The 16025-nt window shown below is 39.4% G+C and overlaps 1 protein-coding gene across 1 annotated transcript; it reads left to right on the forward strand.

Moving 5' to 3' along the window:
* Positions 1-12164: 12164 nt before the first annotated feature.
* Positions 12165-13190, forward strand: LOC149237049 (uncharacterized). Its single transcript, XM_089369126.1, has 2 exons — positions 12165-12230; positions 12342-13190. Exons 1-2 carry the CDS (start codon positions 12165-12167, stop codon positions 13188-13190), a joined length of 915 nt encoding a protein of 304 aa, XP_089225252.1.
* Positions 13191-16025: the final 2835 nt, after the last annotated feature.

The following is a 16025-nucleotide window of genomic DNA, read 5'->3' on the forward strand; positions in this document are numbered from 1 at the left end:
TTCCTTCGAGTTAACTTTCGTCCATCAATTAAAAAGCTTCTTCTAAGAGCTCATAGAAGTTGGCTTAAGCTCCTAGCGGACTTGTGCCAGCTGACCAAGTGACAGCTGCGGCAAGAGCTAGTACTTGTGCATACAGCACCGTCGCTTCCAAGTTTGTTACGAACTACTGGGTTGATAAAATTAAAGAAGGGAGTTCCAGGAGTTGTAGCATTATTGCTACAATACTGGAGCCCACCAGCTATCAAAGAAACAAAGAATTGAAAGCAACTTGTGTTTTCCTTTATGGATGATAGATAAGAGAGAGGCAGAGAGCACCAACCTCAATCTTTCGCTTGGCTCCTTGCTTGTTTCCTCTCTCCTTTGATAGAGATTGCCGCTCCTTTCTCACTTGTCTCGCTTCAAAGAAAACCTGTAGAGGCAAAGCAACAAATAACCATCAAAGCATAGAGATCTATAATACCATAAACAATGCAGAATCAGAAGTACATTAACCATACAATTGCCTTCACAAATACAAGATTTACAAGTACATAAGTATATGGAGGAAAAATCAAATAGCTTTATTGATAATAGAAGTAGAAGAGAGGATTACAACCCAACTGTCTGATCTAGCATCATCCTCCCAGCATGAAATCCCTCTTCACCTCATGAAAAGCAAGATCAGCCAACAATACAATTTCTCAAAGAGAAACCAACAACACTTCCTTACAAATTACAAAATTCCAGCCTCTGGATCTCTTAGCTGAGGGATCCATATATAGATATTTGTAGAGGGGTGAGTCAGCTTCTGGGTTTTTGATTAGCATCATTTCACTGATAGTTCTTGGTTCCACTTGGAGATTTCATGATTTCTTACTCATCCCTGGGCGAATTTAGAGAGGCAAGTGTCATATGAGAAGTTTCTAGAAGATTCTATGGGTTTCCACTTAGCAAACTGTCTCTGCCATTTGTCTACTCTCGCCCATAGCACCCTAAAGAAGGCTCTTTTAGTATGCATCGCACCTGGCCAGTGTAACAGCCAGTATGCATCGCACCCTTAGCACTGAGCAGCCTATATGGTCCAGTTTTGACCAATTCTGACTAGTTTTTCAGGGAGAACTTCTAGGAAATGATGTAATCAGTTGACCTTGATCTTTTAGGGTGTGGAACAACACTTTTAGGGGTTTAAGAGCCCTTGGTTTATCGACATATGTGATTGGGGTTGCAGTGCCCAAATATGTCTATAACAGTTGCCCCCTAAAGCATGAGGTCGTAAATCTTCTAATGTCGGGTGAAATGCTTTATCATGAGGATCCGAGGTTTTTCGAACTGGAAGGTGACCTGTATAAAATACAATACAATACATTATCTTCACATTATTTTCATGATCTAGCTGAGGCAGGCATTCCCATGCTCAGCTTTATAAATTCATTTTCATGTACATAGGACAGACAACCATCCGTGTTGCAGACTGGTGATTCTTGTAGAGCCATTATCCCTTAGCTCAGATGATCATCTGTGCAACTATGGTGTACGTTTGATGTCTTTATTTTCCTGAATCTATCGCAGCCCAGATGGATGAAACTAGATCCGAGGTCTTCAAAACTCGTTCAATCTCTGCCCGATGTACAAGTCAATCCATGTGAAAAGATGTTCTGAAGTCGAACATGGCAAGACATTGCTTGATTACCAGCTAATGATGTAAGCTATTAACAGGCGCCATAGGAATCACAGATAATGATAATGACCCTCAAGGTACTACAGTACAATTCACATGGTGTAAATAGAGGATCTGATGTCAAACACCACACAAAATCTTTCGGTCGCAGGCCATTGATGTAAACCTGTCACCGGAAGTGAGAAACTTGCCATTAAAGCATGCAAGCTTCAAAGTACTGAAAGGGTTGTTCCTAAGTCAACTTCTTGGATAATGAGCTGATGTCAACAAGAAGTGATATGTCATAGGAGGGCCTTAATGAATCCCACATCTACGACACAAAATGAAGCAAATGATTTTCTGGAGGTGAAAACGATTTGATGATACAAGGTTCAGGAATGGTGGTCATGAAAAATGGAGAGTGAAGGCATTGCAGTGGATGAGGCATTAGCTGGGTTGGTGAATTCTCCGAACGACTTCTCTTGAACATATCGGTGACACTATGATGGATTGGTAGCGTTAACCCCAAAGATGGATGGTACGGAGGACTAATGGTGATGTGAATGAAATAACCCAACCCGACTCAATCATGGTGATGGAGTGAAAGTGTCATGTTCAAGTGCGACCTGCTACCAATGAAGTTCTTCAAGTTTTCTTCCCTTTTTTCCCAGTCATTGCTAACCAGTACCTTTTTATTTTTGTCAAGCTTGAGGAGGATAACATATGCTTATTCTATAATTTGCCCTTTGGGCAAACCTGTCGCTATGTTTTAGCGAGCCTAGCGACAGTGAAACTCTCTCTTGTCCGGATGGACAAGTTTGTCGCTATTGTTTTAACGAGTTTAAGGACAAAGATAACTCAGTCCTTTTCATGTTTAGAGAGTTTGAAAAGAGAGGTAAAGGAAACTCCAATAGCCCTTTTTCGTGGCATAATCCCTTAAGTTCGAAAAAGTATAAAATAATACGAAAGAGATGACTTTTCGATAGTTTTAGTGAGCCGAACAAGACAAGCACTCGATCTTTTTGTGTAATGATCCCTTAGGTCCAAAAAGATTAAAATATAGAGGAGGGATGGCACTTCCCTTTAATTTAATGAGCTGGAAAGGCCAGTAGCTTTGCAATCTTTTCATATTTTACGAGTCTAAAAAGAGCTTAAAAGAGACTTGTTTTTGAGGAACAAGTGATGTATCCGGGTAGCAATTGGTTCCAGGTAATTTTGGAACTTCTCAAACACGGCAGTGTAATGAGGGTGGCTAATAGAATCGCTCGTCGTAGCTGTTCCTCAAAAGGGTAAACAATCAAGTGGAGGCATATGATTGGCTAAAAGAGTGGAGGTGACGGTAAGAACATGACCAAGGCTCAAAAGGTTGATAGCAATGCAATCACAAAGGTTATTTACTGAGGGTGGATTCATTTTTTAATGAGCTTGAATATTTAGAAACTATGCTCAGTGGCAGGTTTATTTTTTAACGAGCTTGAACCCTGCGGTAACACTGCTCGTGCCAGTCGTCTTTTAAAGATGTCTCTTATTAGTTGCAGTTCATTTTTTAATGAGCTTTCCCCATGTGAAACTTTGCTCATTGTCTTTTGTATGCAGGCTAGAAACGACCAACTACGGAACTAAGAGTTAATGAACTACTGAAGTTAGGTAGGATAGTTTAGAAAAAACATTTCCTTTGCTTTGCCGGGGCTTCCGACAAAAGTGAGTGGTGGATCAGACCATTCACCTAACCTAAGAAATTGAAGCTAGTAAAATACTACAAGGTTAAAGTTACGTTGGTCACTTTTCACTTGCGTAAAAAAGGTTTGCATGCCCCTAGGTATAAAGAAAAGTAGAGTTTCCAGGTTACCATATGGAATTCCTTGCATTTAAGCAATATTGTTTCATTTGCGGAGCAGACAAAATACTTCCTTGGCTTTGTCCATCGAAGTGGACAAAGGTGAATGGTGTGGGTCAGCACTTCCAATCACATAACCTTCAAGGAGATCATGTTTCAGACTGATCCCATATCCTACATGGAAATGGTGTTTCAGACCAATCATATAACCTACGACGAGGAGATCCTATTTTGGACTGATCCCATATTGTACACGGAAATGGCGTTTCAGACCAATAATATAACCTACGAGGAAATCTATCTTTTCATCTGGGTTCGCCTGCCGAAGCAGATTAGGGTGCATGCCCCCTAAGCTTCGTTACATTCACCGAATTACTCGTGGTAATTAGGTGGATGAACTGGAGGTTGAAGAGACATTCCTTGTGCAAAGAGACCATTTAGGGATGGCATTTGACTTGTAGCCATGTTTGAACAGGGAAACGAAAGCTGGTCAACAAGTTGTACCATTCTACCTTCATATAAGAAACACATCACCCGAAAGAGTGAGGAAACAATAGCTCCCATGCTGTAAATATAGTCACGCCCAAGGAGTAGATTGTAATCTAGTGGCCCTTGGATTACCATCACGTTCAAGTGAACGTTTTTCCTTCTCAAAGCTATAGGAAAATTTGGAAGGATCCATAACGCTCGATTGGTTCCTTTGTTGAAGCCTGAAAAATTTCGCTTCTCAGGCAGAAGCAATGGTGAACCAAGCGCTTTCTAAGCAGTTGAGGAAATGATACTCACAGAATCCCCTTCATCTATGATAGTGCCAGACATAATCATTTTGTAAACTTGTACTATGATTCAGAATGGTACATTATATGGAAGGTGGGGTCCCGCTAGTAGATTCCAATCAAAGGAAATGACTAGATTGCTTGGAGGAGGGACGGAATAAACAGCCGGATGAATCTCTTGAAATGGGGAACTTCCCTCCTGTGATCCTGATGATGAACCACACTTGTTGGTTCGAAACGCGTCAGCCAAAAATTTCTCTTATGTGATTTCTACCGAAAGACTTTGCTTAAGTTTCTTCCTTTCAGCATGCTCCTTCCCATGTTAATAATGGTTATGTTCTTTCTCTCTGCTACACCATTTTGTTGCAATGTGTATTTAGTTGTAAATTTCCTTCTGATTCCATGTTTTTTGCAGTAAGCATGGAATGCATTTGAATCATATTCTCCACCATGACCTGATCTCAGTACCTTGAACTAACACTCACTCTGGTTCTCTACTAAGGCTTTGAATTGTCTAAAATTTGCAAAAGTTTTAGACTTCTGCTTCATGAAATAAACCCATATATTTCTGCTAAAATCATCAATGAAAGTGAGGAAGTAACAACTTCCACCAATCGATTGTGTCCTCATAGGTCCACACGGGTCTGTATGAACTAAATCTAGTGTCTTATTTACTATGTATGCAACTCCTTTCAGAAAGTTCTCATGGTGTTTCTTTCCCAAGATGCAACACTCACAAGTACTAGATGATTCCTTGGTGGCAGGTAATCCTCTAACTAGATATTTCTGCTACAAAAATCTCAATCTAGAGAAATGCAAGTGTCTAAACCGAAAGTTCCATAACCAGTAATCATTAGAATATCCAACTGTAAAAAAATTGACCTGATCATTGTAATTCATGATTAGAGGAAAGAGTCTGTTCTCTGTCATCTACACCTTGGATATTAGTTGCTTACTTGGAGGATTATCATACATAACACACTCTTGTTCCTGAAAAATAAGCTTGTATCCTTTCTGCATTAACTGACCAATACTGATCAAATTATGTTTGAGAAAATAAGTCATCGAGTGGGAGATCTAAATCTAGAGGGAGATCTAAATCTCCAGGAAAACTTATAAAGGTGGTGTGCTGGAAATGTGGAAAGGAAGGGCACTACAAAAGGGATTGTAAATATAAAGCTCTTGACAAAGGAAAGGGATATGATGATGCTCCTTTTGCAGAGGCGAAAACCACCTCAGATGAAGGTGGGGATGTGTACTTGGCTTCTTTAAGTACACATGTAGATCATGAGGCATGGTTGATTGACTCAGGTGCATCCTTTCACTTCACTCCCCATAGAGAGTGGTTCTGCGAGTATGAGAAATATGATGGTGGTGATGTCTTCTTGGGGGATGATAGGAAGGCTAGAATCGTTGGTCATGGAAAAGTAAATTTGAAGTTGCAAGGTGGAAGGGTTAGAACACTTCCGGGTGTTCTTCATATTCCTACATTTGCCAGAAATATGATTTCCGTAAGCAAGCTAGATGATGCAGGTGTAAAAACAACATTCGAAAAGGATACACGTAAAATGGTTCGGGGAGCACTGGTATTGATGCGGGTAGTTCAAATTGGAACTCTGTACAAGCTGCAAGGTAGCAAACAAATAGAAAAAACAAACAAACTATTCGCTCCCCAGTGGAGTCACCATTTTGTTTCCGGGAAAACTAGTGTCACTATTTGATCTGCTAGTCCCACTAAGACGGGTAGCTATCTTAGAAACAAACAATTCAAAGCAACTTGTGTTTTCCTTTATGGATGATAGATAAGAGAGAAGCAGAGAGCACCAACCTCAATCTTTCGCTTGGCTCCTTGCTTGTTTCCTCTCTCCTTTGATAGAGCTTGCCACTCCTTTCTCACTTGTCCCACTTTAAAGAACACCTGTAGAGGCAAAGCAACAAAATACCATCAAAGCATAGAGATCTATAATACCATAAACAATGCAGAATCAGAAGTACATTAACCATACAATTGCATTCACAAATACAATATTTACAAGAACACAAGTATATGGAGGAAAACTCAAGTAGCTTTATTGATAGTAGAAGTAGAAGAGAGGATTACAACCTAGCTGTCTGATCCAACATCATCCTCCCAGCATGAAAGCCCTCTTCACCTCATGAAAAGCAAGATCACCCAACAATACAATGTCTCAAAGAGAAACCAACAACACTTCCTTACAAATTACAAAATTCCAGCCTCTGTATCTCTTAGCTGAGGGATCCATATATATATGTTTGTAGAGGGGTGAGTCAGCTTCTGGGTTTTTTATTAGTGTCATTTCACTGATAGTTCTTGGTTCCACTTGGAGATTTCATGATCTCTTACTCATCCCTAGGCGAATTCAGAGAGGCAAGTGCCATATGAGAAGTTTCTAGAAGATTCTCTGGGTTTCCACTTAGCAAATTGTCTCTGCCATTTGTCTACTCTCGCCCATCGCACCCTACAGAAGGCTCTTTCAACATGCACCACACTTAGCCAATGTAACAGCCAGTATGCATCGCACCCTTAGCACTAAGTAGTCTGTATGGTCCAGTTTTGACCAGTTCTGAGTGGTTTTTCAGGGAGAAATTTTGGGAAATGATGTAATCAGTTGATCTTGATCTTTTAGGGCGTGGAACAACACTTTTAGGGGCTTAAGAGCCCTTGGTTTATCGACATATGTGATTGGGGTTGCAGTTCCCAAATATGTCTATAACAGCTAGCCCTAACCACTTTGACAGAGCTCTGTAGCTTTCTGGGTCTTGCCAATTTCTACTGTAGGTTTGTGTTGGGATTCTCTCATATCACTTGGCCCTTAAGTCAAGCCACCAAGGGAGGAGTGAAAGAAAAATTATTTTCGTCTGAATATCAATAGAAGACATTCATAGAGTTGAAACATCGCCTCTGCTCTGCACTAGTGCTCACTTTACCAAACTTGCAATAAGAATTTGAGATCGAGATAGATGCCTCTGACTATGCTATTGGGGCAGTCCTTACTTAACAGGGCATCCAATGGCATATCATAGTGAGATGCTTTCAGACACAGTCCAGAAGTATACCACTTATGATAAAGAAATGTATTCCATTGTGCAGGCCTGCGGATAATGGAAGCATTACATTTTGGGGAAGGAAACGGTTATCCACATAGACCACCGACCCCTGCAATTCATACAGACGCAAGGGAAGTTGTAGAATGATCACCATCAGAAGTGGTCCACTTACCTACAACAATTCCATTTGAATATCAAGCATAATAAGGGTAGCACCAATAATATTTCAGACTGCCTCAACTGACCACCAATCATGGCGTTAACCATCATGCCCAAATCTTGTGGGCATGAGACTTCTGATTGAACACTTCTCTACAAAAGTGACCCAAAATTTGGCCACACATACCAGATGCTTTTGGAGGGTCAACAAGTTCTAGATTTTCACCTCCAGAATGCCCTGCTATGCCACCTGGGAAACCTTTGTGTTCCTTCAAGTGAACATGCCAAGATGATTTGGGAAGTGCACTATAGTCGGGTCGTTGGGAATTTCACGGTCGAGAAAATAGTGGCATTATTGCAAAAGTATTTCTATTGGCCAAATCTTTGAGAGGATGTTGGGAAGTACATCAGATCCTGCACTGCCTGCGCCATTGCCAAATCGGCCATCAAGAAGCAAGGCCTCTATACTCCACTATCTAACCCTAGTCTACCTTGGGAATCCATCTCCATGGATTACATGTCAGACCTTCCTTCTACTAAGCATGGCAACGACTGTGTTTTTGTGGTCGTCAACAGATTCTTGAAGATGGCCATTACGACAGCCTGCAAGAAGAATATCACAGCGGAAGCCACTGCTAAACTCCTCTTTGAACGAGTGTGGGTACATATTGGGATCCCACAGTCTATCATCTCAGATAGGAATAGTAGGTTCCTCTGTACATTTTGGTCCAGTCTCTGGTTGATGCTGGACATCAAGCTCACTAAGTCCACAACTTTCCATCCCCAAACTAATGGCCAGACAGAGGTTGTCAATAGGATGATCGTACACATTCTTCGAATGTGTAACTCAAAACATCCACGCACATGGGATGAGAACCTCCCCTATGTCTAGAACGTCTATAAGCAGGCTCTCCACAGCTTGAATGGCCACAACCCTTTTCAGGTGAGCTTAGGATTCCAGCCACTATGTCCCATTGATGTGACCATACCATTTGCAGCTACTCAGGCAGATTCGAATCATGTCCAGTCAGAAGCCGATAAGGCAAACAAATTCATTGAGCACGTCCAACATATCTGCCAGCAGGTCCATGACATTCTAGAGAAATCAAATGCCAAGTAAAAGCATCAACATGATCAATATTGGGTGCCACACAAGTTTTAGGTGGGCGACAAAGTCTGGTTGCATTTGCAGAAGGAACGCCTGGCCGGAGCCTATCAGAAACTCAGATCACTTCGATATGGACCTTAGACCATTACCAAGGTTATGGAAGACAATTCATTTGAGCTCAACGTTCCCCCATTCCTTGGCCTGCAACCAGTATTCAATGTGGACTGCCTTCGACCATACTTCCCATCGTTGCTAGACACATAAGACATTGTAGAACAACTCACACCTATAGAGTTAAATCCATATTTCATGGAGCAAGCCACAACTGATCAGATCATGGACATGTAGATCAAGAACACCCGACAACAAAGGATCCAACTATATCAAGTTGTCAAAGTAGGCCAACTCCTTCACCAAGGAAAGTGGCTCACCAGGGACCAAGTTCAGTAGAAGTTTCCTCATCTCATGGAGGAACTCAACGCAATGGGGACCATTGCTTCCTAAGAGGGGAGGAATGATCCAAGTGGATATTGGTGGCCACCCGCCTATTCCACTTGGACCCCCACCATTGTTTCTTTCAGTTTTTCAATTTCCTTATTTGTAGCAAAATTTACTATATTTGGCAACTTTTCGGGTCCTGAACTTCCAGAGTCGTTTTGAGGCCCTAAACGACGTTTTTTGGAAAAACCAAGAGCAACATGGGTCATATACCTATATTATGACCCATTTTTCTCACTCAAAAGTTGTAGTCCTCGGATAAATCTTTCTAACGAGGTATTGTGCGCGTCAAACAGAGATCGTATGCCAAAGTTATGACCCCGGGAAGTTGAAGTACCAATTTACCCAAACGGGGCCCCTAGTTTGGTATTTCATCTCCTAGGGTTAGGTTTCTGGATGTTTAGGGTTTTCCATTGTTTCTCAACAATAGATAGGCTTTTGAGCCTCATTGCAACATAGTTCAGAGGTATGTAGCCATCACATCTCTTCTCAGATATAAGCCACCATCACCAGAGCTAGTCTCATTTCCAATCTGTTTGTAAGCATATTCCAGTATTTGATATTAATGAAATGAAATGTTATTTCTACTGCATATTTGTATTTATGGTTATATCTGTAATTTTTCGCATTCCTGTTTAAATTCGGATCACAAGATTTTTGTTCCATCTAGATCAAAAAAATATAAAGGGTCGCTAGGATCATTGAAGTACCTAAGGGCGGCTTCGATCTTGAAAATGACCTTATACTATGCTGCTTTTTTGTTCCTGGCCCAAATACGAGCCTCCTTTTTTAGAGACTTCATCTTGGCCCAAATAGACTCCATATGGTTCACAGGGACAAGGAGAACAAACATATTCCATACATCCCTTACCAGCACCTCAAAGTCCTTTGATTTCATCCATTCTAAATTGAATTTGAATGGATATGGCCTCCTTTTCTCATCCTCTTAGGACAGCATAATCAGTTGATGATCAAAGATGAATGATGGAATAATTGAGGAGAAAATCCTAGAAATGCAAGAATTCAAAGACTCGTTAATTATAAATCTGTCCAAATGCTTTGAAATCCCTTCTGATCCTTTGCATCCATTTCACCATGTAGGAGCAAGAGGAGACAAAACAATGTCTTGAAGGGCATGTGATTCTAGCAAATCCTTAAAAAAAGATGCTAAATGATCCTCCTTTACCCTCTCCCCCAGGATTTCATCCATACTCATGGTCAAATTGATGTCCCCAACAATAATCAAAGACGATAGACCAATTATTCTAGATTCAATAATCTAATCCCAGAAGGTCTTTCATCCCAAATATGGCGCATAAGAATTAATAATGCGTAGCCTTTGATTGGATCCTGACATAAACCCTATCAAGATTATCCATACACATGTATGATATGCTTTGAGAGTAATATCTTTAGGGCTCCATAAAGCACCCAAACCCCTAGAGTGGCCCATCCCATTTTTCGTGAAAGAATACAAGTCAGGACAGATTGAGAGAAACACCTCCCAAAATATTTCTCTGGGTAACATGGTCTCTTGGATGAGAATAACTAAAGGCTGGTGCATTCAAATAAGACCCCTAATGATAAAATAAATCCACTTCAAACCCAAGAGAATGTAGCAAAAGGAGAGGACGTTTTCTAACGAGTCCACAATTTCGTCTCGTATGACGGATTTCTCGGTAGAGTTTGGTGATAATTTTTTCAAATAATTCATGCTATCCTCTAGGACACCCAATTTCCACCAATTTTCTCAAAATAAAATCAGAATTTCTATTATTTTCCTTGTGAAAATGTGGCCTATTTAGGCTACGACAAAGGAGACTCTGTACATGAAGTGTGGTAATAAACTTGCAGTAACAACAAAGAAGATAGTTTACTTAGTGCTTTGTGTTAAAGATAGCTAATTGCTCATGCATGAAGCATTGTCTAAATTTAGAGAGTCATTAGCTTATTCAAGTGTGAGTGAGTTTGAGTTAAATCTTATTTTGGGTAAAGTTGAATTTAGAGTGTGGTTGCATGTCAAAGTTATTTTGAGTGAGTCGTTAGTAGAAAAAGTTAAATACCCCTCACTGGGTTCATTGTAACCATCAAGTTTGTGCGATCAATAGAAGAGTCACAACTTGTGTTATTTTTGTGTATGAAATTTGTTCCTTACCTCCTTTGTATTTCCAACAAATTGGTATCAAAGCGAGGTTACAAAGAGAAATAGAGAAGAAGATCAATAGTAATCTGTGAAAGAGACATTTTTTCTCTTGATTAAAAGCATAATACATCCTTAAGTGGTAGTCAGAGCGTTATAACGCAGGAGGGATCACTAGCTAGATGCGTTATAGGCCGCAAAGTATTTAGAGGCACGCAGGTTTCTTCAGTTGTTGAGAGCGACAAAGAACTAACGATATAATTTCCTGGCATAAACAGCACCATTGTGCAGGGTCTCCATAAATCAAGACACATTAACCAAATAAAAGTCACTTTTTTAAAGGTCTGAAGTCAAAACATTGAAAAGGTTTACATTAAAGCTTGTTTTTAGCGATTTCATACATTGTGATGAGTTAAATATATTACGAGACTTTAATATAAAGGAATTTTTAATATTAAAAGGGCTTTGGATTTAATATTCCAAGGGAGTACTTTTTTTAATCAAAAGGGCCTTTTTCATGTCATGAAAGTATATTAAAGGTGTTTTAAGAATTCTTTTTTATAAAGTTTGTGTTTTGAGGTTAAGGCTTTACACAGATTTATAAAAGGAGGTTTTTGAAAAGAGTTTTTTTTTTATAAAAAAGGGTTTTTTTAATTTGAAAAAGAGTCGTTTTAAAGATGGCTTCATCTAGTTTGTAGTGGAAATTTTCACCATTTATAAGGAAGGATTACAATGCGTGGGTCATTAAAATGGAGACCACGTTGAAAGCTCATGATATTTGGGTGCTTTTCTAACTTGGGTTTCCAAAACCTAAAGATGAAGCAGTTGAACGAGCCCTCACTAATGTAGAGAGGGAACAATGGAAGAAAGACAAAGAGAAGCATGAGCAAGTGTTGTAGCTTATCCAATAAGGAGTGGACCTAGCAGCGTTGCAGAATACTATGAATACGCTGTTAACAAATATAGTGTGGGAGACTTTGGCGAAATACTATAAAGGTACGTACAAAGTAAGAATTGTTAAGTTGTAGAATACTAGGAGATATTTTGAAATTCTACATATGAAGGAAACAAAGGACACTGATTCATTTATAAATTGAGTTTTGAATGTTGTGAACCAGTTAATGATTTATGGTGATGACATAAAAGATCAAATCGTGGTTGAGAAGGTCCTTAGATATTTGTCTACCAAGTTTTATGTTTTAGTAGCAGCCATAGAAGAAGCCAAGGATTTGGGAACATTGACATTTGATGAGTTGATGGGATCACTTCTATCCCATGAGGCAAAGATAGACAGAAGTAAGGATTCCACCTTAGAAACAACTTTTAAAATTAAAGTTTCTATTTCAACCGATAAAGGTCGAGGCAGAGGTAGATCGAGAGGTAGAGGACGAGGCAAAATACATGGTTCTCAGAAATATGGCAGAGAAGAGCAAGAGCAAGAAAGTGGAGGCAATAGCAGAAGCTCCAACACTAATCAAAGAGTCGAAAAATCAAAGGTGAGATATTATTGCAATAAATTTGGTCACAATGCTCGCGATTGCAAGAAGAAGATAGTTGATCAAGAAAAGAAGAGAGATAATGTCACTATAGAGAATACTGACTTCATGTTCCTAGATTTCCATACCATCCATGAACCTTCTGCTAATGTGTGGCTATTATATAATGGTTGTAGTAACCGCATGACAGGAAACAAGAATTTGGTTGCAAATTTGGGTCAATCTGTGAAGACAAAGGTAAAGTTGGGCACTAACAAGACTGTGGATGTAGATGGAAAAGGAGTGGTCAACATTCTAACCAAGCAGGGGGAGCTAAAGACAATCTCAAAGGTATATTATGTCCCTGGTCTCAAACATAATTTGATTAGTATTGGTCAGTTAATGCAGAAAGGATACAAGGTTATTTTTCAGGAACAAGAGTGTGTTATATATGATAAGCCTCCAAGTAAGCAGCTAATATCCAAGGTGTAGATGACAGAGAACATACTCTTTCCTCTAATCATGAATTACAATGATCAGGTCAGTTTTTTTACAGTTGGATGTTCTAATGATTACTGGTTATGGCACTTTCGGTTTAGACACTTGCATTTCTCGAGATTGAGATTGTTGTAGTAGAAATATCTAGTTAGAGGATTACCTGCCACCAAGGAATCATCTTGTACTTAAGAGTGTTGCATCTTGGGAAAAAACACCATGAGAAATTTTTGAAAGGAGTTGCATACATAGTAAAGAAGACACTAGATTTAGTTCATACAGACCCGTGTGGACCTATGAGGACACAATCGATTGGTGGAAGTTGTTACTTCCTCACTTTCGTTGATGATTTTAACAGAAATATATGGGTTTATTTCATGAAGCAGAAGTCTAAAACTTTTGCAAAGTTTAGAGAATTCAAAGCCTTAGTAAAGAACTAGAGTGAGTGTTGGTTCAAGGTACTAAGATCAGGTCGTGGTGGAGAATATGATTCAAAGGCATTCCATGCTTACTGCAAACAACATGGAATCAGAAGGAAATTTACAACTAAATAAACATTGCAACATAATGGTGTAGCAGAGAGAAAGAACATAACCATTATTAACATGGGAAGGAGCATGCTAAAAGGAAGGAACTTAATCAAAGTCTTTTTGTAGAAATCACATAAGAGAAATTTTTGGCTGACACGTTTCGAACCAACAAGTGGTTCATCATCAGGACCAAATGAAGAGATAGACCATGACAACGACTTAAATAGAGAGCAATGTAGAGACATAATTAAGCCTTTTCCATGGTTTGTCTCTTCATCTAGTCCTGATGATGAACCAAACTTATTGGTTCGAAACGCGTTGGCCAAACATTTCTCTTATGTGATTTCTATCTAAATACTTTCCTTAATTCATTATGGAACACAGAAGATTGCATAAAGAAATTACTACCCTATAAGGAAGAAACTTGTCTAATGAATCTTGGGCAGAAGCAGTTGCATGTGTTGTTTATGTGATAAATAGATGTCCTACAAAGAGTGTGATGAACAAAGTACCAGAAGAATCATGGTTAGGTATGTCATGTAGTGTATCTCATCTTAGAGTGTTTGGATGTGTAGCTTATGCACATGTGCCTAAAAAGCTAATAGGAAAGTTGGATGATAAAAGTGAAAAATGCATATTTACTGGTTATAGTGAGGAATCAAAAGCTTACAAATTGTATAACCCTATCACAAGGAAGTCCATAATCATCAAAGATGTTGTGTTCAAAGAACAAGAGTCATGGAATGGGATCATAGACAAGAAAATTGATACAAGAGTGCCATTGATGGAAGAAGAGTATGTAGTAGAAGAGGAGCAAGAAGAATCTCAACAAAAGACACCAAATAGAGTCATTCTAGCAAGGACTCCAAGATATTCTGAACCAACATGGATCTTCAAGCATATCAACAGATCAAAAGTCTCTCGGTATTCAACTAGGTGATGAATCAAGCAATGGTAAGAGAAAAATGAGAAGTTTGAAAGATATTTATGATGATCTGGAGGTTAGTTCAAATTTTTCATTGTTGTCATTCCAATCTTCATTGTTTGAAGAAGCTATGAGATTAAAATTGGGTGCAAGCTGTTATCACTGAAAATGCTGTTGCCAAAATTTTTTAGCCTAGTTTAAAGACCAGGTGTTTTCGCAGCGCCTAAATTCTGTTTAGCAGTTTCGCAGCGTATAAATTCGTTAGCAGTTTAGCAGCGCTACCTGTTTAAGTGGTTTCGTAGCGCGCTACAAAACGGGGAATTTGTCCGAAACCATAACTCACCCATATCACTTTTGTCTCCTATGGGTTCTGTGGGAATGTATGGCGCAACATGTCACAGTGCAGGTTATTATCATCTATATACAAATAATACTGCTGTGTTTTTCATCTTCAAGGCTTTCTCTATAATCCCACTATATTGGTCAAAGTTCTGGTATCTAGTGGAGGTCAATATCATAGCGTGCCTATTATACAGAGTTCTGCTTTCTTTCAGAAATCTGCATCAAGTGGGAATCTCACAGGAAATGGCACAAGTATTTAGGACGTAAATCCAGCCTTTGGTTACCCAACATCCAATAGGATTTGCAGCAGCGGAAAATTCTTTATATGGGATTATACCTTCTTATTTGGGGGAAGGCTGCAAACCTACGGTTTATGCCAGAGTGCCTCTGTTATATCTACCATCATATGGCATTTGAGCTGTATGGGATGTTAGCTGGCAAGGTGACTCCTACAACAGGGGAAAATGTAAAGCCAGCATATGGAGGTGATGAGGAGTCCTCTCTCAGAAAAGTTGTGACCATCATCTATGAACTCATTGCAATGGAAGCCAAGAGAAGCAAAGATGGCACTGCAAAACATTCTCAATGGAGGAATTGTGATGATCTGAATGAATATTTCTGGTCAGTGGATTGTTTTCGGCTAGGATGGCCAATGCGTGCAGATACAGATTTTGTTTTTATATGCTACCAGGAGATGGCTGTAACTCTAAAGGAAAGCCTTTAACTGATAGAAACAGATGGCTGGGCAAGATGAACTTTGTTGAAATCCGTTCCTTCTGGCACATTCTTAGAAGCTTTGATCGAATGAGGATCTTCCATATTTTGTCTTTACAGGGAATGATAATTCTTTTCTGGAATGGATCGAGCCAGCCAACTGGAATCTTTAATGAAGTTGTTTTTAGAAAAGATCTTGAGTATTGTTATCACAGCCGCAATATTAAAGCTTGTTCAAGCTATTCTAAATATAAGTCTTAGCTGGAAAGCAAGGAAAGCCATGAAGTCATCAGAAATTCTAAGATATGTTTTGAAAGTTGT

This window comes from Pinus tabuliformis, chromosome 8 (assembly GCF_031772625.1).
Source record: "Pinus tabuliformis cultivar Carrire ecotype Pingquan chromosome 8, CPIR1, whole genome shotgun sequence".
Taxonomy (NCBI): domain Eukaryota; kingdom Viridiplantae; phylum Streptophyta; class Pinopsida; order Pinales; family Pinaceae; genus Pinus; species Pinus tabuliformis.

Coding starts and splice junctions, on each gene's coding strand:
- LOC149237049 (XM_089369126.1), top strand. CDS start 12,165: ATGAATACGCTGTTAACAAATATAGTGTGGGAGACTTTGGCGAAATAC. Junction 12,231..12,341: donor ACTATAAAGGTACGTACAAA/GTAAGAATTGTT, acceptor GTTGTGAACCAG/TTAATGATTTATGGTGATGA.